Source organism: Canis lupus, chromosome 32, assembly GCF_011100685.1.
Source record: "Canis lupus familiaris isolate Mischka breed German Shepherd chromosome 32, alternate assembly UU_Cfam_GSD_1.0, whole genome shotgun sequence".
Lineage (NCBI taxonomy): Eukaryota > Metazoa > Chordata > Mammalia > Carnivora > Canidae > Canis > Canis lupus.
In genome coordinates this window covers 37,772,537-37,793,649 of record NC_049253.1, presented here as the reverse complement: position 1 = coordinate 37,793,649, position 21,113 = coordinate 37,772,537, and the positions used below count along the sequence as shown (strand labels likewise).

At 35.7% G+C, this 21,113-nt stretch overlaps 1 protein-coding gene and 1 long non-coding RNA gene across 8 annotated transcripts in view; one reads left to right on the top strand and one right to left on the bottom strand.

Moving 5' to 3' along the window:
- MRPL1 (mitochondrial ribosomal protein L1) overlaps nt 1–21,113 on the top strand; it is a 140,269-nt gene that overhangs the window by 98,985 nt on the left and 20,171 nt on the right. For 5 of the 7 annotated variants that reach the window (XM_038582347.1, XM_038582345.1, XM_038582344.1 and 2 more), the window contains one exon: nt 678–784. In XM_038582347.1, coding sequence (XP_038438275.1) covers nt 678–784 — 107 coding nt within the window. Of the gene's footprint in view, nt 1–677; nt 785–10,827; nt 10,987–21,113 lie in introns of all 7 variants that reach the window. The other 2 variants (XR_005382931.1, XR_005382932.1) reach the window with 2 other exon arrangements.
- LOC111093572 lies at nt 16,899–20,254 on the bottom strand. The gene is made up of 3 exons (XR_005382934.1): nt 20,143–20,254; nt 18,980–19,129; nt 16,899–17,650 (listed from the first exon to the last, which is right to left on the bottom strand). It is a non-coding gene; the product is annotated as an uncharacterized LOC111093572 (long non-coding RNA).

Here is a 21,113-nt window from a genome sequence, read left to right as displayed (position 1 = left end):
TAAAGATTTTATTTTAATTTGTCCTAATGTTTCTAAAGTGCAATAAGTGTCATCTTTGCATATACTTATTTATTGGTTATCTATTAGTGTGCAAGAACATTACCACAAATTTAGTGGCTTAAAACAACACACATGTACTGTCTCATGGTTTCTGTATGTTAGGAATGTGTATATAGCTAAGCTGAGTCCCCTCTGCTTCAGTGTCTCATAAAGCTTCTATCAAGATATCATTCAGAACTTGCGGTTTCATCTGAGATTTGACTGGGGAAGTGTCCTCTTCTGGACTCATTTGGCTTTTTGGCAGGATTCAGTTCTTTGCAGGTTGCTAGAACTTTTTCATGTGTCAGCTTAAAACATTGCAGCTGCTGCTTTAAAACTAGTAGGGAAGAGAGTGTTCTCCAAGATGGGCATTATGGTTTTATGTAATGTAATCATGTACATATAAGCATCTTGTCACTTGGTTAGAAGCAAGGTGTCACTCCTATCCACACTCGGGGGTGGGAGGGGATCACGAAAGAGCATGAAAACCAGGAAATGGGCATCAAAGGGGCCACTCTAAAGTCTGTCTGCCACAACTAGTTTGCTATGTCTTAATATGGAATGAATGTTTCTCTTATTCAGTAATTTTTGTTACTTATATATAGTGATAACTTTGGGTTTTTAATTTTTCTAACCAGATTCTATTGGCCGTGACATCCCCAAAATGCTTGAATTATTTAAAACTGGACATGAAATTAAGGTAGATGAAGAAAGGGAGAACTTTCTCGAGACCAAAATAGCAACAGTAAGTTATAGTAGAAATTATTAAGTAACCATCTTTTCTTTTTTCGCTTAAGTGCCTGATAATTTATAATACAATATGCCAGTCCTTTGAACTTGTTCTTGGTTCTAGCATCAGGAATAGCACTAATATACAGTTAGATAATTTTTTTCTGTTCTGTAGATTGAACTCCTAAATATTAATGGTATTTAAGAATTCCTTCATGTGCCACTCAATGATACTGTCCTTTATCTTATTTGATTATTCTACGTATGCATTTTTTGCTCTCTGATATTCTAAGGTTATTGAGAGTAGGATTGTATATCCCTGTGGAACGTTGCATAATGCTCAGCCCATAGTAGGTATTTAATACTACAACAATGGAATTGAGTAATTTGCTTTATTTTTATGAATTATTTTGATTATCCCTGGTTGTATTTTAAAACTGCCTACTCATAGAAGAGACTGGAAATCAACTTCCAAAGCTATTTTTTGGACTCTGTTATAGATATATCAGGTTTATAGGACTATGTTTGTAGATATATAGTTATTTGCTAATACCTTCTTTATGCTAAAAAATCTTCAGTTTTTTTTTTCCTGTTTAGTAACTAACCATAGGAATAATAGTGATATTGATAATAAAATTTAAACAGTACCTAGCAAGTGCCAGACACTATTCTAAACACTCTTCATACATTCCCTTTCTTAATCTTCAACACTATGAGAGGACAAATTATCATCACTATTTAATGGATGAAGGCACAGAAGCCCAAAGAGTTTAAATAATTTTTCTAAGGTCTCACAGCTAATATGAGGCAGAATAGGTATTTAAACATTGGCAGTCTTTTTAAGAGTCCAGGTTCTTTGCCCCAAACCATCTTCCCTCATGCCTGGAATTATTTGAATAGCTTATTCCTCTTTCCATCCAGCTCTTAAGAGGAATTCTGCATTATAGCTAGTGGCTAATAGTCCAAGCTAATTGAGCTATGCCCAATATAGTTCATCAGAAGTAGGGAAAAGGCACTCAGCTAGTTTTATAGAATGAAAACTTGCTTTATTTTTTTTAAAGATTATATTTATTTATTCATGAGAGATAGAGAGAGAGAGGCAGAGACACAGAGGGAGAAGCAGGCTCCGTGCAGGAAACCCGATATGGGACTTGATCCCGGGTCTCCAGGATCACACCCTGGGCCAAAGGCACGTGCTAAACCACTAAGCCACCCAGGGATCCCCATAAAACTTGCTTTTTTTTTTTTATGATTTTATTTATTTATTCATGAGACACAGACACAGGCAGAGGGAGAAAACAGGCTCCATGCAGGGAGCCCGACATGGGACTTGATCCTGGGTCTCCAGGATTACACCATGGGCCGAAGGTGGCACTAAACTGCTGAACCACCTGGGCTGCCCCAAAACTTGCTTTAGAAAAGGGCAGAATAATTTAATCTAGTCAGGGATTGGGAAATCCCTCATTGTCATTGCATTAGAGCTCAGCACCAATTGTGTGGTATCGTGTTCTCCTAGAATCTGATGTTGTACTTTCCTTATTTCCAGGAGGCCCTTGGCAGTGTTTCATGTTTGTTAGGGATGACAACATTGTAATGGGAAAAGCAAACGAAAAAAATGGAAATTTTAAGAAAATATTCTAGAGTTGTAGAGACTTAGGTTTGAATACCTGTTCTATTACTTATGGGATGGCAGACTGTAAAAAACAAGTTTCTTTCTTTTTTTTTTTTTTTTTAAAGTTTGTGTTTCTTCCAGGATGATTTATTTTTTTTTTAAATTTTTATTTATTTATGATAGTCACAGAGAGAGAGAGAGAGAGAGAGAGGCAGAGACACAGGCAGAGGGAAAAGCAGGCTCCATGCACCGGGAGCCTGGTGTGGGATTCGATCCCGGGTCTCCAGGATCGCGCCCTGGGCCAAAGGCAGGCGCTAAACCGCTGCGCCACCCAGGGATCCCAAAAAACAAGTTTCTTAATGTTTGTCTTGAATTCCTGAGCTGTAGAATTTATGTAGTAATATTTATTTCACAATGTAGTTTTGAAGGTTAAATAAAAATATGAAATGGAAACAGCAGTTGTTACTGTTTTTTTGTTTTTAGAGATTTATTTTATTTCAGAGATAGAGTGTGTGGAGGGAGGAGCAGAGGGAGAGAATCTTTAAGCAGACTCTTGCCGAGCGGGGAGCCCTATATGCAGGGCTTGATCCCACGACCCAAGAGATTATGACTTGAGCCAAAACCAAGTCGGATGCTCAACCAGCCACCCAGGTGGTCTGTTGTTACTGTTTTAGTTGGACTTTTGGGGACTATTGGATGTCTTTATAAGACTATTTCTTTCCAGCTGGATCTTTTCTTTTTGTTATGTTTTCAGTATATTTTTTTTAATGGATCCTGACTCAGTGTATAAGAAACCATGACATCTCATTTATTCTTTTTAACAGATGCCATAGTGATTAAGTGATTACATGAGCTCCAGTTCAGATTACTTGTATCATTTAGAGGTAGAATGCTTTTTCTTAATGAAAAATAAATGAACTTCTGTGTTTAAAGCAACTTTTTTTGAATACTACTTAAATATTATAGTATTGTATAATAAGCAGGTTAAGAGAATGGGTTTTAGATCCATACTATCTGGATTCTAATCCTAGTTCCAGATTAGAATTGTGTTACTTTGCTCTCTGAACCTTAGTTTTCCCCCATTCCCCCTAATGTGAAATGAAGTTAATAATGATAATTACTTTCTAGGTTAGGAAGGAGTAGGTGAAATAATGAGTATAAAGCAGACTTCTATTTCTGGCTAACATGAAGTAACAGGAACCTGATTTACTCTCTCACCTGAAACAGTCAGCATTACCGTGATACCAAAACCAGGCAAAGAAACTAACAGTTTAGTATCATTTATGAAAAATAGGTGTTAAAATTATAAACTAAATTTTATCTGATAGAATGCAGCAATATATGAAAAGGATAAGATCACCAAGTAGGATTTATCCTAGGAATGCTAAGTTAGTGTAACATTCAATGATCAATTATTAAAATTCACCATATTAACAAATTATAAAAGAAAGCCATCTGATCATCTCAGTAGATATAGAGAAAGCATTTAATATAATCCAACATTTATTCCTGATTAAAAAGTCTTAGCAAACTAGGACTAGAAGTTAATGTCCTCAACCTGATAAACGGCATCTAAGAAAAACCAATAGTTAACATACTTAGAACTAAAAGACTGAATACTTTCCTTCTAAGACCAGAAACAAGTTAAGGATATTCACTCTCACCACTTCTGTTCTCCATTGATCTAGGGATTCTAGGCAGTGCAATCAGGCAAAAAAAGGAGCATCTTGATTAGAAAGGAAAAAATAAAATAGTTGTTATTCACAGATGGTATGATCTAGCTACAAAAACAAAGAAGTAAATTAAGTAAGGTTGCAGGATACAAGTATACAAAAACCAGTTTTGCTTGTATAGCAGCAATAATTAGAAATTAAAATTCTTTAAAGAAATTAAAAGTTTTAAATAATAATTTATAGTAATATAAAAAAATAGGAAATACTTAGAGATAAATCTGACAAAAGATGTGAAAGATCCATACACTGAAAATTTCAAAATATACTTGAGGGAAATTAAAGAAGATCTAATAAATGATGAGGTATATGATGTTTATGGATCAGTAAATCCAGTATTTTAAAGATGTCAGTTGTCCCCAAAGTAATGTATAGATTTAGCATATTCATGATCAAAATCCCACTTAGCCTTTTTTATTTTGTAGAAACTGGCAAGCTGATAATAAAATATGGAAATACAAAAGATCTAGAATAACTAAAACAACTTTGATAAATAGCAAAATTAGAGGTCTGATTTCAAGATTTATAAAGCTACAGTATTTAAGACAGTGTGGAATTGACACCAAAGAAGACAAAATGATATGGAATAGAATAGAGTCCCCCCAAAACAAAACAAAACATATATGGACAACTGATTTAAAACAAGTTGCAAAGTCATTTTTAATGGAGAAACATTAGTCTTTTCAAGAAATGATACCAGAACAGTTGAATATCTATCTACAGTAAAATGAACTTTGACCCATTACTTTATACCATATGTAATTAACTCAAAATGTATCAAAGATGTAAATATAAAGCCTAAAATTATAAAATTTCTGGAAGAAAAAGTTGAGTTAGGGAATGATTTTTTTTAGATGTGAATGTAAAGCATAGTCATGATCCACAAAAGAAGAAATTGATAAATTTCACTGTATAAAAACTAAAAGCTATTTTAGCTTTCTATTTTCTATTTATTTATTTTTAAAGATTTTATTTATTTATTCAGGAGAGACACAGAGAGAGAGGCACGCAGAGACACAGGCAGAGGGAGAAGCACGCTCCATGCAGGAAGCCCGATGCAGGACTCGATCCCGGGTCTCCAGGATCACACCCTGGGCCAAAGGCGGTGCTAAATTGCTGAGCCACCCGGGCTGCCCAACATTTTCTCTTTAAAAGACACTGTTAAAAAAAAAAAACAAAAAACAAAACAAAAAAAAAAAATAAATAAATAAAAATAAAAAAAATAAAAGACACTGTTAAGAGAATGAGAAGATAAATCACAGACTGGGTTAAAATACTGATAAATCATATAACTGTTATCAATAATATCCATAATATATAAAGAGCTCCCAAAGCTCGATAATAAAACAACCCAGTTTTAAAAACCAGCAAAAGATTGGAACATACCTCATCAAAATGTAACAAACACATGGCATAGAGATGAGAAACAATTTGAAAGATGCTCAACATTATTAGTTGTTATAGAAATCCAAATTAAAACCACAGTGAGATATCACTATACATCTGTTGGAATGCTTAAATTAAAAAGATTGACCATAGCAAGGACTGGTAAAGATATGGAGAGACTGGAACACTTACACTACTTTGACAGTGTAAAATGATATATCCTCTTTGGCAAACAGTTTGACAGCTTAAGAAATTTAACATCCAAGAGTGCCAGGCTGGCTCAGTCAGTTGGGTGGCTACTCTTGATTTTGGCTCAGGTCATGATCTCAGCGCCTTAGGATTGAGCCATGCATTGGGCTCCACACTCAGTGGGAAGTCTGTTTCAGGATTCTCTCCCTCTCTCTCTTTCTGCTTGCTCTCTCTCTATTTTTTTTTTTTTTAAAGATTTTATTTATTTATTCATAGACACAGAGAGAGAGAGAGGCAGAGACACAGACAGAGGGAGAAGCAGGCTCCATGCAGGGAGCCCGATGTGGGACTCGATCCCGGGTCTCCAGGATCACACCCCAGGCTGCAGGCGGCACCAAACCGCTGCGCCACCGGGGCTGCCCTTGCTCTCTCTCTAAAATAAATAAACACATCTTTTAAAAAAAGGAAATTTAACATCCACTTGCTAGATGATACACCATTTCACTTTTAGATATTTATCCAGGAGAAATGAAAACATATGTCCATACAAAGACCTATGAACAAATGCTCATAACAGATTTATTTGTAATAGCTAAAAGCTGGAAACATCCCACATGTCCATTGACAGGTGAATGTATAAACACTTTGTTATATCTATGTAATAGAATATTCTTTAGTAATAAAAAAATTGATACATGCTTTAACACGGATGAATATAAAAATGATTATGCTAAGTAAAAGCCAGAGAAGTTACATACTGTATGATTCTACTTTTATAAAATTCTGACAAATGCAAATTTATATAGTATCACTAATGTATAGTGACAGAAAGCAGACCAGTAGTTATAATGGGCAGAGGTAGATGGGGAGTAGGGGGAGGAGGGATTATAAAGGAGCACAAGGAATTTTGGGGATGATTGATGTGCTTGTTATTCTGACTGGTGAGGTTTTCATTAGTATATGCATATGTCACAACTTAATAAATTGACACTTTTAAGAATGTGCAGCATATCCTGTGGGATACTATTCAGCAATGAAAAGGAAATGAACTATGGATACCTGCTCTGATGTGAGTCACAAAAACATTATGCTCAGTGAAAGAAATCAGACATAGAAACCACATACTATGTGATACCATTTATATGAAAGGGCAAAACTATAAAGACAAAAAATAGATGAATGGTTGTCTTGGGCAGAGGTGAGAACAGTAAGTGTAGGCATTAACAGTAAACATGCATAAAGGATCATGTTGGGGTGATGAAGATGTTTTAAAACTTACGGTGATCATTGCACAACTTGATAAGCTTACTAAAAATAAACATAAGTTAGAAAATGGTAAATAATATGATATGCAAAATACACCTCAATCAAGTTAAAAATATGCGGTATGTGGGCAGCCGGGTGGCTCAGTGGTTTTGTGCCACCTTCAGCCCAGGTGATCCTGGAGACCTGGGATCGAGTCCCACGTCAGGCTCCCTGCCTAGAGCCTGCTTCTCTCTCTGCCTGTGTCTCTGCCTCGCTCTCTCTCTCTCTCTCATGAATAAATAAATATTTTTAAAAAATATGCAGTGTGTCAAGTATATCAATAGTTATTTTAAAAGCAATAAAATGTATTTACAGTTTTATCTAATATAGCTATTATATGAATTTTATTTATTATAAGTATCAGATAACAAAGATTTTATTTATTTATTTTTTTATTTATGATAGTCACACAGAGAGAGAGAGAGAGGCAGAGACACAGGCAGAGGGAAAAGCGGGCTCCATGCACCGGGAGCCTGATGTGGGATTCGATCCCGGGTCTCCAGGATCGCGCCCTGGGCCAAAGGCAGGCGCCAAACTGCTGCGCCACCCAGGGATCCCCAGATAACAAAGATTTTAAAGCAAAGCAATATATCTTTCTCAAAAGTTTGAGATTTCTATGAATGATGTTATTTTTTTTAAGATTTATTTATTTATTTGAGAGAAAGAGAGAACACAAGAAGGGGGGGAGGTTAGAGGGAGAGGGAGATAGCAAATCCTCAGGCAGACTCCGTACTGCGTGTGGAGCCCTGCATGGGTCTCAATCCCAGGACCCCATCATGACCTGAGCTGAAACCAGGAGTTGGTTGCCCAACCCACTGAACCACCCATGCACCCTGAGTGATGTTACTCTTACTATACAGTTGGAAATATTGAAGATGTTGGGCTTTTTGTTCATTTGTTTTTGCCATCTGTGTGATGTGAGGCCTGGATTTAGAAAGAGTATGCAGATGAAAGAGCACTGGTAGATCACATGCCTGTTAAGGGGCCTTATTTTGGTATATAAGAAGGAAGGTATACAGAGCACAGGTCAACAAACTATAACCCATGGGCCAAATCCAGTTGTGGTCAGCTTTTATACAGCCTGTGAGCCAAAATGCTCTTTACAACTTTAAAGGGTTGTAAAAAATAAAACAAAGAATTTGCTGCAAAGATTTTATGTAGCCATAAAGCCTGAAATCTTTACTCTTTAGAGAAAAGATTTGCTGACCTCTGATCTACAAAGATGTTTTTTGGGAGAGTAAAATGTATTAAATTTGTTTAATTATTTTATTTGTATAATTATTTGTATAATTATTTGTATTTGTGTATATATATATGTATATATGTATATATATAATAATTTGTATAATTATTTGTATAATTATAATTAATTATTTGCTTGTAGAGGAGAGACTATCTTACTTCAGTTAAATCACTTGATATCTGTTGTTACGATTCTCAAAGGGTCTATACTGCCACATTGCTTCAAGATCTGTTCTAGTATTGATGTAATATAAAATTGATCTTAAGCAGGCTTTCCAGCTGAATGATCTTTCTTAGTTATCTGACTTGAAGATTAGTATCTTGGGTGTTAGAACTCAACTACTAATGCCATTGTATATCAAACCTGTACAAATGCCCTTATAGCTAGCCAATATCTAACATTTGTCAGGAATGTTACTTATAGTTAAGTTAGTTTTTTTGTTAATCTTTTCTACCATTTGTGCCTATAATTTACATATTCATGAAATTGGTTATGACTGCATGCTAGTAGATCAAATGCTCATATCAGTGAAAATGCAACTTATTTTTCTGAGAGAAAATTATTTATTTATTTGATTTTCATTTATGAAAATGCCATTTAAGTGATATGTTGAACATAATGCAAACACAACAGGTTATTGGAATATTTTATTTTTCTGTCAATTATATTACCATCAAGTAGTCACCATTTTTTTTCGGCATGAAGGATATGTTGGTTGGGATAAAAGTAAATTGCTAAATAACCAAATTTAAGGGAAAGATTTTAAAACATAAAAATAAAGATTCGCAGGGGAGAAAAAGCATATTTAACCGGACCCTAACTTATTTTAAAATTATGGTTCTTTCCATGAAAAAGAAATGAGGGACACCTGGGTGGCTCAGTGGTTTAGGGAGCCTGATGCAGGACTCAATCCCGGGACTCCAGGATCACACCCTGGGCGAAAGGCAGGTGCTAAACCACTGAGCCACTCAGGGATCCCATAATGACATTCTTATAAATACACATTGCCAGTTTTTTCCAAGTATACCCAGAAGATAAGTGTCCAGAAATAGAATTCTATTGAAAATGTTATGTAGGGACGCCTGGGTAGCCTGGGATCGAGTCCCATATCGGGCTCCTTTCATGGAGCCTACTTCTCCCTCGGCTTGTGTCTCTGCCTCTCTCTCTCTGTGTCTCTCATGAATAAATAAATAAAATCTTAAAAGAAAAAAGAAAGAAAAGAAAATGTTATTGTAAGTATTGCTAAATTGCTCTCTAACATGTTTATATTAACTTACAATTCATCCAGTAGTGTGTTATGTGTGTTACCTCACTTACTCACCAGAATTAGGTATCATCAGATGTAATCATTTTGTTTGTTAAGTGACATATTACGTGTGTGTGTGTGTGTGCGCGTACTTTTAACAGCTTAAAAATTCCAGGGTAAGCATTATCGTTTTCTTCTTCTGTTCTTCTTAAGATTCTGAGTTTCCTCATCCTTCCCCCCATCCCATTCTTACTCCTTTTTTCTATATTTCTAACCTGCTCTGATTTTCCAACACTTTTTTTTTTCCTATGTGGGTTCCTATGACTCCCTTTACTGTGACCCTGTCTGACTCACCTCTGCCATGCCTTGCTCTGTTTACCAGTGCCTACTAAGTGACTCAGGGTGCTTGTAAAATTGAAATGTTTACAGATACTGAGATTGCCTAACATCTGCTAATTACTGAAAATAAGGCCTTTTCTTAAATTTTTTTTTTTTTTTTTTTTAATGATAGTCACAGAGAGACAGAGAGAGAGAGAGAGGCAGAGACACAGGCAGAGGGAGAAGCAGGCTCCATGCAGGGAGCCCGACATGGGACTCGATCCCGGGACTCCAGGATCGTGCCCTGGGCCAAAGGCAGGCGCCAAACCGCTGCGCCACCCAGGGATCCCAATAAGGCCTTTTCTACCCAGTGTTTTTGGGCTGATTTTTCTGGCCCATAATGTATTAGAGATTTTCCCTGCATCCTGTATAAAAAATATCTTCATTTATTGATTTTTCTTAAACTTTATTCTCTGAATACAAAAAACTAATAGTTTACTTATAACCTAACCAAAAAAAGAAAAAACCAAAAACAACCAATTTAACATGTTTTATTTAATAAATATTAAGTACTGGCTCTGTGCTAGATACAAAAAAGAATATTTTTCTTAAGACATAACTAATAGTGAGATAAATATGGAAGTAAACTATAATAAAGTATGATAAATGTAATAATAGAGATTCATATAAAAAATGAAGAAGTTGCATGTAAGGAGCTGTGATTGATGTAATCATGGCATGGAGTAGATCAAGGATGGCTTCTCTATGAGGAGTTTGAAAATATATACCAGGTAAATTAAGGGTCATTATTTATATTTTAAAATAATACACAAAATGATGAGTGGTCTCCTATATATCTATATTGGTTTAGCTGTTTTAAAGGGACTAAATAACAGTGACTTCACCATGGTCGAAAGTTATTTCTCTCCCAAGTTTGAGCTGCTGGTGGGCAGCTTAGGGCTGTTCTGCCCCAGAGTCATCTAGGAGTCAAAGTTCTCCCCCCAACCCCCTTTTCTTTCCATCTGCTAAGGTCTTTTATTCTGGGTGCTTAATTCTTGCGGATACCATGTCTGATTTGTAGCCTGTGTGAAGGAGGCAAGAAGGAGATGGAGAGCAAGCAGCTTTCTTTCAAGCATGTGAACCATTGACCTCATCACTTCTGCCCCTACACCACGGTCAGAGCTTACAGGTATGGCTTAGCTGAAGATCTGTGCTAGCTGGTGACCATGTGCTCAGAAAAACTTTATTTAAAAGAAGGCTGGTGGGCACCTGGGTGGCTCAGTCAGTTAGGCATCTGCCTTCGGCTGGGGTCGTGATCCCAGGGTCCTGATTGAATCAGGCTCCCTGTGCAGTGTGGAGTCTGCTTCTCCCTCTCCCTCCCCCTCTCCCTCTGCCTGCCACTCTCCCTGCTTGTGCTTTCACGCCTTCTCTCTCCCTCTCTCTCTCTGTCAAATCTTTAAAAAATAAATAAAAGAAGACTGGCTAGATTTGTGAGATAATTAAGGTTTTTTTTTTTTTTAAATTTTAAAGATTTTATTTATTTACTTATGAGAGACACAGAGAGAGAGAGAGAAAGAGAGAAGCAGAGACACAGGCAGAGGGAGAAGCAGGCTCCACACAGGGAGCCCGACTTGGGACTCGATCCCGGGTCTCCAGGATCACGCCCTGGGCTGAAGGCGGCGCTGAACCACTGAGCCACCCAGGCTGCCCAATAATTAAGGTTTTGACACAGCTGAGGAGGAACCAAGAAACCAAAAGAATAAGAAAATAAAGGAATTTTTGTTCGTTTTGTTTATTGCTGTATCCCCAGTTCTTAGAATAGTACCTGGCAAATGTAGGTGCTCAGCAAGTAGTTGTTAAATGAGTGAATATACAAATATATGAATAACAAAAGCTACTGCCAGTTGAAGATCAGTTAGAAATTAAGACATTTTAAATGTATATATAGTGAATCAGTGTCCTGTCTTATTAAAAATTTGATTTATACCCAACTTTTCAAACAGTGCTAATGAAGTAATATTGAAAGTGAAAATTTTAATTCGTGAAATTTCTCAAAAGGAGAGAATTAAAAATCCTGTCTTTTATTTATAGAAATGCTTAGCCAGGTATATATTTTGACATTAGACAAGAAAGTTAGACTATATCCAGAAATAAACCTGCCAGAATTTGAAGTAATTTTCAAAGGACACCTATTAGTATTTTATAATATACCACAAATCCATTTTATATTAGCTGTGAGGGTTTCAGAATATGCCTTGTTTTTTTCTTACTGATAGTTTTCTTGTGTGTTTTAAGATACTTGGCCTCCAGCCTGTTTTTTTTCTTTTTTTCTTTTTTCCTTTTCCAGGACACTTCTAAGTGTAATTATAGGACAGGCGCATTGTTGATTAGCTTTCTTATTACTTTCCTTTCTTATTGTTTTCCTTTATTATAAGGAAATAATAAAAATTTCTAATTTTCTATTGATATGGGATTTCCCACTTTACAGAGACACATAATACTTTTATATTTATCAAATACTAAAATGTTCTTTGTCTCCTTTCATTTTGGTTAATGTTGACTGCCTCACATATTTCAAGAACAAGTGTGATAATGCAGTTGCTGAGAATGACTATCAAGAAACAGAACTATTCACTAGGAAAAGATTACTATAGCCGTAAAATATGTCACATTAAGACTTGTAGTAGGAAAAAAAAAAAAGACTTGTAGTGGGAAGCATTTATCCAGAACAGACGACATGCAGTTTAAAGGAAAATTTGCAGTGTGTTTATTTAGTGTATTTAACCTATCATAGTATTTAATACCATAATAAATTATATGACTCTCATGGCCTATTATATACACTCCTGCAAAAGCCCATAAAAATCAAACCCATGTTTCTGTATATGTGTTTTCAACTAGCAATTACACTTTTTTTTTTTTTTTACCCAGCCCCCTCAACTCCTCAACCAAGCTAACTTTTATGTCTGAATCCGGTTTATTAGTATCTTACATATATAGAAGCACTCACTGTAGTTTTTGTGGGGTTTAAGCTTTGATTTTCAAATCAGTTCTAATTTAAAAATCTTTTGTGATTAACAAAGTTGGAAGAAGTTTGAGGATAAAGATATAGATTTGCATTGTAATGCACACTGCACCTTTCAAAGGGTGCAGTATACTGTGAATCTACTTAGTTTCAGATAATTTTTTTTTGTAGTTTTGTTTCCTTTATTATTAAATGTTCTACTGTCAGCATAGCAACTTGTGAGAATTCTTCACACTATGAAAAAGTGTTTGGCCTTTGAAAGAATGGTTAGTTAAGACCTGTATTTCCAGTCATTTTTTTCTCTTTTTTTACTTCAAAAGAATTATTTTTCAAGTATACATGTACATAAAGTGAGGATTTTTAAAATCACTTTTCATTATAATATTTTCTGAAAAATAATAAAATCAGGAATCTTGATGTTTTATTTTCATTTTTTCTTAAAACAATAGGGGCACCTGGGTTCATAGCACTATAGAAAAGAAAATTTGAAGCGTAGTTAAACCATATTCATTATATTTCTGTAAGAAAGTAAAGAAATTAAATACCACACATTTTCTTGGGATTTATTGCTTATTCTTACCTCTAGTTAAGCTCCTATTTGTAAATATCCTCAGTATTTTTCTTCAGTTTTTTATTTTGAAAAATTTTAAATGAATGGGAAAGTTGAAAGAATAGTACAATGAACACCTATATACTATATTCTCATCACCATCTAGATTCACTAATTTTGCCACATTTGCTTAGAAAAACTAGTAAAAGTAGTTTGCTTAGAGAAAGTAGTAGATATCTTTTTATTTTCTGAAACACATAAAGTTGCAGACATCATAACATTTCATGCTAAATATTTTCTCATGCAGAGCCTAAGTATAGAATATTCTTCTATATATGCTTTTCAAAGTAGTTTCATTTTTTGGTATGGCTTTTATAATTTATTAGTACCTTTTTTCTATTTATAATTTATTGATTTGTTCTTTTTCTTTATCCTATTATCCTGAGATTTTTGCTCATTGGTTTTCTAATTTTCTAAGTTTTTTTTTTTTTTTTAATTTTTATTTATTTATGATAGTGAGAGAGAGAGAGAGAGGTAGAGACACAGGCAGAGGGAGAAGCAGGCTCCATGCAGGGAGCCCGACGTGGGATTCGATCCCGGGTCTCCAGGATCGCGCCCTGGGCCAAAGGCAGGCGCCAAACCACTGCGCCACCCAGGGATCCCTAATTTTCTAAGTTTTATATGAGATTTATAAGTATTCCCTTTTTATTTTTATTTAAAGTCTAGTTAGTTAACATATAGGGTAATATTAGTTTCAGGAGTAGAATTTAGTGATTCATTGCTTACATATACCACCCAGTGCCCATCAAATGCCTTCCTTAATACCCATCACCTATCTAGCCCATCCTCCTACCAGCTACCTCCAGTAACTTTCAGTTTATTCTCTATAGTAAAGAGTGTCTTTATGGTTTGCCTTCCTGTTTTTTCTCCCCTTTCCCTATGTTCATCTGTCTTGTATCTTAAATTCCAAAGAGTTTAAATCTGTGAATTTGCCTCTGATTGTATGTCTTTATATTTAGTTTTCTTGTCATTATTTTTAAAATACTGTGTCATGGTATTTTTTAAATCTTTTTTGGCAGATTATTTAAAAAAAAAAAAAAAAAAACTTCTTAGGGATGCCTGGATGGCTCAATGGTTGAGTATTGAGAGATTGCTTTTGGCTCAGGGCATGATCTTTTGTCTAGAGATCGAGTCCCGCATCAGGCTCCCTGCGAGGAGCCTGCTTCTCCCTCTGCCTTTGTCTCTGCCTCTCTCACTGTGTCTCTCGTGAATAAATAAATAAAATCTTTAAGAAAAAAAACTTAAAGAAAATTGGAACCTTTTTTGGCTTAAGTTTTTGTTTTTGTTTTATTCTAGTTTGACTGCCTTATTGTTGAAGGCATTCTATGTAGTTTTTGCTTTTTAAAAATTTCTTGAATCTTTCATTGTGGCCTGTGGTGTAAGATTGGTATTCTTTTTTTTTTTTTTTTAATTTTTATTTATTTATGATAGTCACAGAGATAGAGAGAGAGAGGCAGAGACACAGGCAGAGGGAGAAGCAGGCTCCATGCTGGGAGCCTGACGCGGGACTCGATCCCGGGACTCCAGGATCGTGCCCCGGGCCAAAGGCAGGCGCCAAACCGCTGCGCCACCCAGGGATCCCCGGTATTCTTTTTTCAAGTGTACCAGTGACGCTTCAAAATAACGTATATGGTGAGGCTTCCAGGTAAAGATTACAGATTGAACACCACAGTGATAACTGATTAGAAAATGCCAAATCTAAGCCAGCAGTGGAGAAAGCCAAAAAACGAGTACAGTCTAAATTTCAGGATCTTGCAAAGAGCCTCAGGATCTTACTCTAGATACCTCCGGAACTGAGTGTTGGTGGTACATCTGGAGATGGGACAAAAGCCCTCTGAAATAGGGAGCTTTAATTAAAACTATTGAAGATTCTTACATACTTCACGACACTGGGTAGCTGCCCTTTCCCATGCTGGCAGATGGATAGAAAGATTAAAACAGACAGTTTCTAACCTAGGGGAGATTGGAAGTTGAGAAAACTGATAATGGAGATTAAGTGAATCTAGGTATACTGAATGCTGAGGAATCCTTCCTCTATCCCCAGTCCCTCCCTTCCCCTGACTTGGCTTTCAGAACTCTGGCAGGAGGGGATTAGATGAGGCGTGGTTCAGTAATAATAATGATGATAGTGATAGTAATAATAATAGCAGGAGCAGCAGCAGTAGTAGTAATAGTAAGGTTTGTTTTCGGATTCCCCTTTCCTTTCTTTCTGCCTTCTGCTCTCTCTTTTTTTCTTTTAATAGCTCTTTGAAGTTTTTCCTTTCTATTTTCTTCCTCCCTCTCCTTCTTTTTGCTTTTCTTTTTTTACTTCTTTTCTACTCATCCCTCCCTCTTTGGCTGTCCACTTACATACTGGAAAGATGAAAATATAATTAAATTTATGGGAAAATTAGTATGAATTAGTGGGAAGTGAATACCACAGAGTAATTTTTCAGTGGCATTCAAGTTAACTTTGATTGCTTAGGGTATCTAATCACAAAATGTTGCCTGGTATTTGTTGCCAAAGTTATAATGCTCTGTCTTAACAAATCATTGTTTATCTAAAAATGTTTTTTTTTTCCTAAAAATGTTTTTAATATAAAAGTTCTCTAACGGTGTTTAAATGTTTTCCTGTGGTCTTGTATTATTCATTTGTTACATTATAAACTTTTAAAAAATATATTTGACAGTCTGTGAATTATTACTAATTCCAAATTAGTGGCATCAGTAAATTTATTATTAAACATCGATTCCTCTTGTGAGTGAATGGAGTCCTCCTCTTCCTTTATATTTTCCTATGTTACAGGACAAGATCCCACTAGTATACTATAAAACCAAGTAAATAAAAGAGCGTATTCTAAAGCAACTATATTCTTTAAAAACATGTATGTCATTTGTTCTGTTTCAGTTTAGAAACTATTTCTATTCTTTTAATTTTTTAATATGTAGTCCTTTGAAGCACTATGTTTGTATATCCTTTGGATAATTAGAACATAAAATCTTGGATGATTTGGAATGAGGAAGACTTGTAAAAACTTCACTAAATATAATTGCAATTTTGAAGAATATATATCTTTAAAATATACATTATATAATAGACTGGCTTTGACATGAGCAGTTATTCATAGCATTAAAGAAAAAACAGAGAAGAAATGTGTGGGAAATATCAGAAAGGGAGACAGAACATAAAGACTCCTAACTCTGGGAAACGAACTAGGGGTGGTGGATGGGGAGGAGGGCGGGGGGTGGGGCGAATGGGTGACGGGCACTGAGGGAGACACTTGATGGGATGAGCACTGGGTGTTATTCTGTATGTTGGTAAATTGAACACCAATAAAAAATTAATTTATTAAAAAAAAAAACAGCTGAAGCCCTTTTACAATCATACAAACAACCAGATTTTTGAAGACTTATAAATGATAAATGTATCAACAAATAAAGCCCATACTCATTTTCTAAAAAAAAAAACAGGAAAGGACAGCTCAGATTTACATTTATACCAGATTGAGCCAAGGCCTGATTAAACTAGTGTTTCTTGTTCAGGTTTCAAAAATACTTGGATCTTTGACACACTTAAAAAGGCAGTGTCTTCGATATACTTTTTCTCTTAATTAAAGTTGTAGACATGGTTCATTCATAGGCATGTTACTTTGCTTTACTTATGTAATAGTGAATTGTTTTGTGGCAAGATTATTGTTAACCTGGCAGCTAATGAAAGCTGAAGTATATTGTAACAAAAATAAACAAGTTCAGGTTAAGAGAATATAAACATAGTAAAATCTTGTGATGAAACCAGAGCCTCCAGTTTTAACAAACATGTTACAACAGGAGAAGTGAATGTATTGAAGTTCACTTAAACAAGATGTGGATAATATCATTCATGGAAATTGAAGGCTTATTTTGTAGCAATGAGGCCTATAAATTGTGAAAGTGGCAAGCAAAGAATATTGCTTAAATCAGTTAGATCCAAGCAATAGTTGGATAAAAGGTGGTAGTCCATTGGCTCATAGTTCACTGCCACTTCTCCTCTTTTTCCTCCATTCCTTCCATTTGATAATTAACTTTTCATTTGTTGCATTATTTCTGGCATACTACAGTGAGCTGTCTCATAGGTAAGGGAATTACAAGGAGGAGAAAATAAACTTTAAAATGTAAAAGTCAAATTCTGTACTTGTTAGTTCTCATTTAAAAAGAAGGAAGTAGATTGGTGATAGATCTTCGATCTTCAAGAGTGTGCATCTAAGAAAGAGGAGAAAGAAACTAATATTTATCCAGAACCCAGTATGTGCCAGCCTTCTGCTTGATGCTTTATTGTGAGAGATGTATATTTAACTGGGATGAATAATTCTTGTAGTATGTTACATTACATCCTTTGGATGGATATTCATCAGTATTAGGTCAAGAGTTATTTATTACCATTTCCAATTTTCTTACCTATATTGTCATGAAATTAGAGGAAAATTTCCAAGAGCTTTTGGGAAATTGAAGGTGGGACTTTCCCGTTCTATCAGATATAAATAATACCATAGGACAAACCATACCATTTGAGAGAAACCACTAACTTTTCTCTTTAATTAATTGCATTAACTTAATAATGTAGTGATCATTGATTAATAGAATAACATGAAAAATATGAGTAGGTCATAACATGTAAAAGGGGAATAAACTGACTTGCTTTCCTTTGTTAATCCATTTGTTAGCAAGTAGTTGTCAGTATACTGCATGTACTGCACATATAGCTTTCTTTTGTTAACTTTACTTCAAAAACCAGTGATAAGTTTGATAGGTTTTACTGAAATCTATCTTTATCCAAATGCTGGGAAAGGAAATTGAATGGGTCTGAAAGATAATTCCTTGTAAGTTTCATCACTGTTACTTTCAAACAAATAACATTCACTAATATTGTATAAATAGTAAACAAAATACCAATAAGCCCCTGTTTCAAATTATTAAATATATTAAGTAGAAACACAAAATTAAGTGTTTTCCAAATAGGTTTATCATTAGCAATGAGGAAAGCTGCTGTTGCCTGAGAGTACCCTCCTTCTCCCATTTAGATTTTGGTAAAGTTAGGAATTTGTTAAAATGATGTAAAGCATAACTCATACCACAACTTGTCTTTGCAAGAATTCTTATATATTTGGTGACAAATAATGTATTCTCATACAGGAGTTGGCAAACAGTGGCTCTGTGAGTCTATTTTTGTACCACTGTTTTTGTACCACCACTTAGAATGATCTTTTAAAGGGCTGTTAAAAAGAAGAAAAAAAAAAAAAAAAGAATATGCAGCAAAAATCGTATGTGGCCTTAAAAGCCTAATATATTTACCATCTGGTTCTTTGCAGAAAAAGTTTCCCAACTCTAAAATATAAATACATAACATAAAAGCCTGAAGTTCTGGTTCCAGGTGATACGGTGTAATCATATGACAACTTGTCTCTTGCACTGAATGCAGCTGTTATAAAACATGGACAGAATGCATGGAGTAGCTATTTGAAGACCCCGAAAAGTAAATAGTAGCAGGCGAATTAGGGAAGACCAGAATTTGAAGTACCACCACTCACTCACCACTGGTGATGAGTTTGCCATTTTTCTCCTTGTCTTGTCACATGAACTACTCTCACGATAAGTCTAAAACTGGAAAGCGGACATTGATGCAGGCGGAGAGTTTCACGAGAAGCCTTTTACTTCAGGCTTGAGAAGTAGAGAACATGGATCCTAGTGGGGACAATTGGTGCAGAAAATTGGTACAAGTATCTAAAATTTGAGAACAGAGAGCCTTCCTCTCTGACTGGAGGATCTATGATCACAAGAAGATGGGTGTGCACACTGTCTTTGCTTCTTTTCTCTCTCTGTCTTGTCTGTTGGCAACCAATGCAGGAACAGTTACAGAGAGTAAGTGGCAAAATGGGGTAAATAAAGCCCCAGCTATCTGGCCAGGGTTCCGAAAGGAGAGTCTTAGGGAATCAGAAGGTACTAGGAAGATCAAGGAGAGGGGGGAAACTAGAAAAGGGACCTCATAAAAATTATTTATGAATTACTAGAGATGGACAGAGGAAAGAAAGAACTTGAAGATAGATCATAGGAATTATCTAATCTGAAAAAGACAAAATATAGGGAAAAGTAAGAAAGCCTTAGGGTCCTATAGGCCAATACAAAGATCTAACCTTCTCCCCAAAAGAGAAGAAGCCTAGGGAGGGGCTTGAGCTCACGACCCTAAAATCAAGACCTGAGCTGAGATCAGAGTTGGATGCTTAACCGATTGAGCCATCCAGGCACCCCTAAAATTGAAACATTTAAAGTGAAATCAAAACTTGTATTCATACAAATATCTGAATACATGTTTATAGAAATTATATTGATAATCATCAAAAGCTAGAAGAAACTCAGTTGTCCTTCTATATGTGAATGGATTAAAAAACCCCATCTGGTATATCATGCAATGGAATACTACTCAGGGATAAAAAGGGCATGAACTACTTATAGAACAACTTTAGAGAATCTCAAAAGGTTACATTCTGTAACCCAAGTGAAAGTACTCAGAAGGTTACATACTGACACCAAAAGCACAGGCAATGAAAGAGATAAATGGGACTTCATCAAAATTTAAAACTGTGCATCTAAGATTACTATCAGCAGAGTAAAAAGGCAACCAACTGAATGGCAGAAAATATCTGCAAATCATATATATGGTAAGAGACTTGTATCTAGAATATATGAAGAACTCTTACACAGTAGTCTTCCCCACCCCCGCTTATCTGTGGTTTCCCTTTTCACAGTTTCAGTTCCCCACAGTCAACTGCTATCTGGAAGTAGACAGTCCTCCTGATGCATTGTCAGGAGGTCAGTAACAGTCTGACGCTACATCACAATGCCTGTGTCACTTACCTCACTTCATCTCACCATGTAGGCATTTTTTTAAAAGATTTATTTATTTATTTGGGGGGGGGGGGCGTGGGGAAGAGCTAAGGGAGAGGGAGAGACAGAATCTCAAGCAGACTTCCTGCTGAGCTTGGAGCCCCGCACAGGACTTGATTCCACCACCCCAAGATCATAACCTGAGCTGAAATCAAGAGTTGGGCACTTAACTGAGCCACCTAGGTGCCCCACCGTGTAGGCATTTTACCATCTCACATCATCACAAGAAATGTGAGCATAGTAGAGTAAGATATTTTGAAAGACAGAGAGGGAGGCCACATTCACATAAGTTTTATTACTATAGTGTGTTATTATAATTTTTCTGTTTTATTATTCATTTCTTACTGTGCCTAATTTATAAGTTAAACTTTATCATAGATATGTATAAAAACATAGTATAGAGGTTTGGTACTATCTGCAGTTTCAGGCATCCACTGGGGGTCTTGGAACCTATCTTCCATTGATAAGGGGGGACCACTCTAACTCAATAATAAAATTATAAATAATTCAAAAAATGAGCAAAGGAGTGGCACCTGGGTGGCTCAGTGGTTGAGCATCTGCCTTTGGCTTAGGGCATGATCCCGGGGTCCTGGGATCAAGTCCTGCTTCAGGATCCTCACAGGGAGCCTACTTCTCCCTCTGCCTATGTCTCTGCCCCTCTCTCTCTGTCTCTCTCATGAATAAATAAAATCTTTTAAAAACTATATTAAAAAATGAGCAAAGGGTCTGAATACACATTTCTCCAAATAAGATATACAAATGGCCAATAAAGACATGAAAAGAG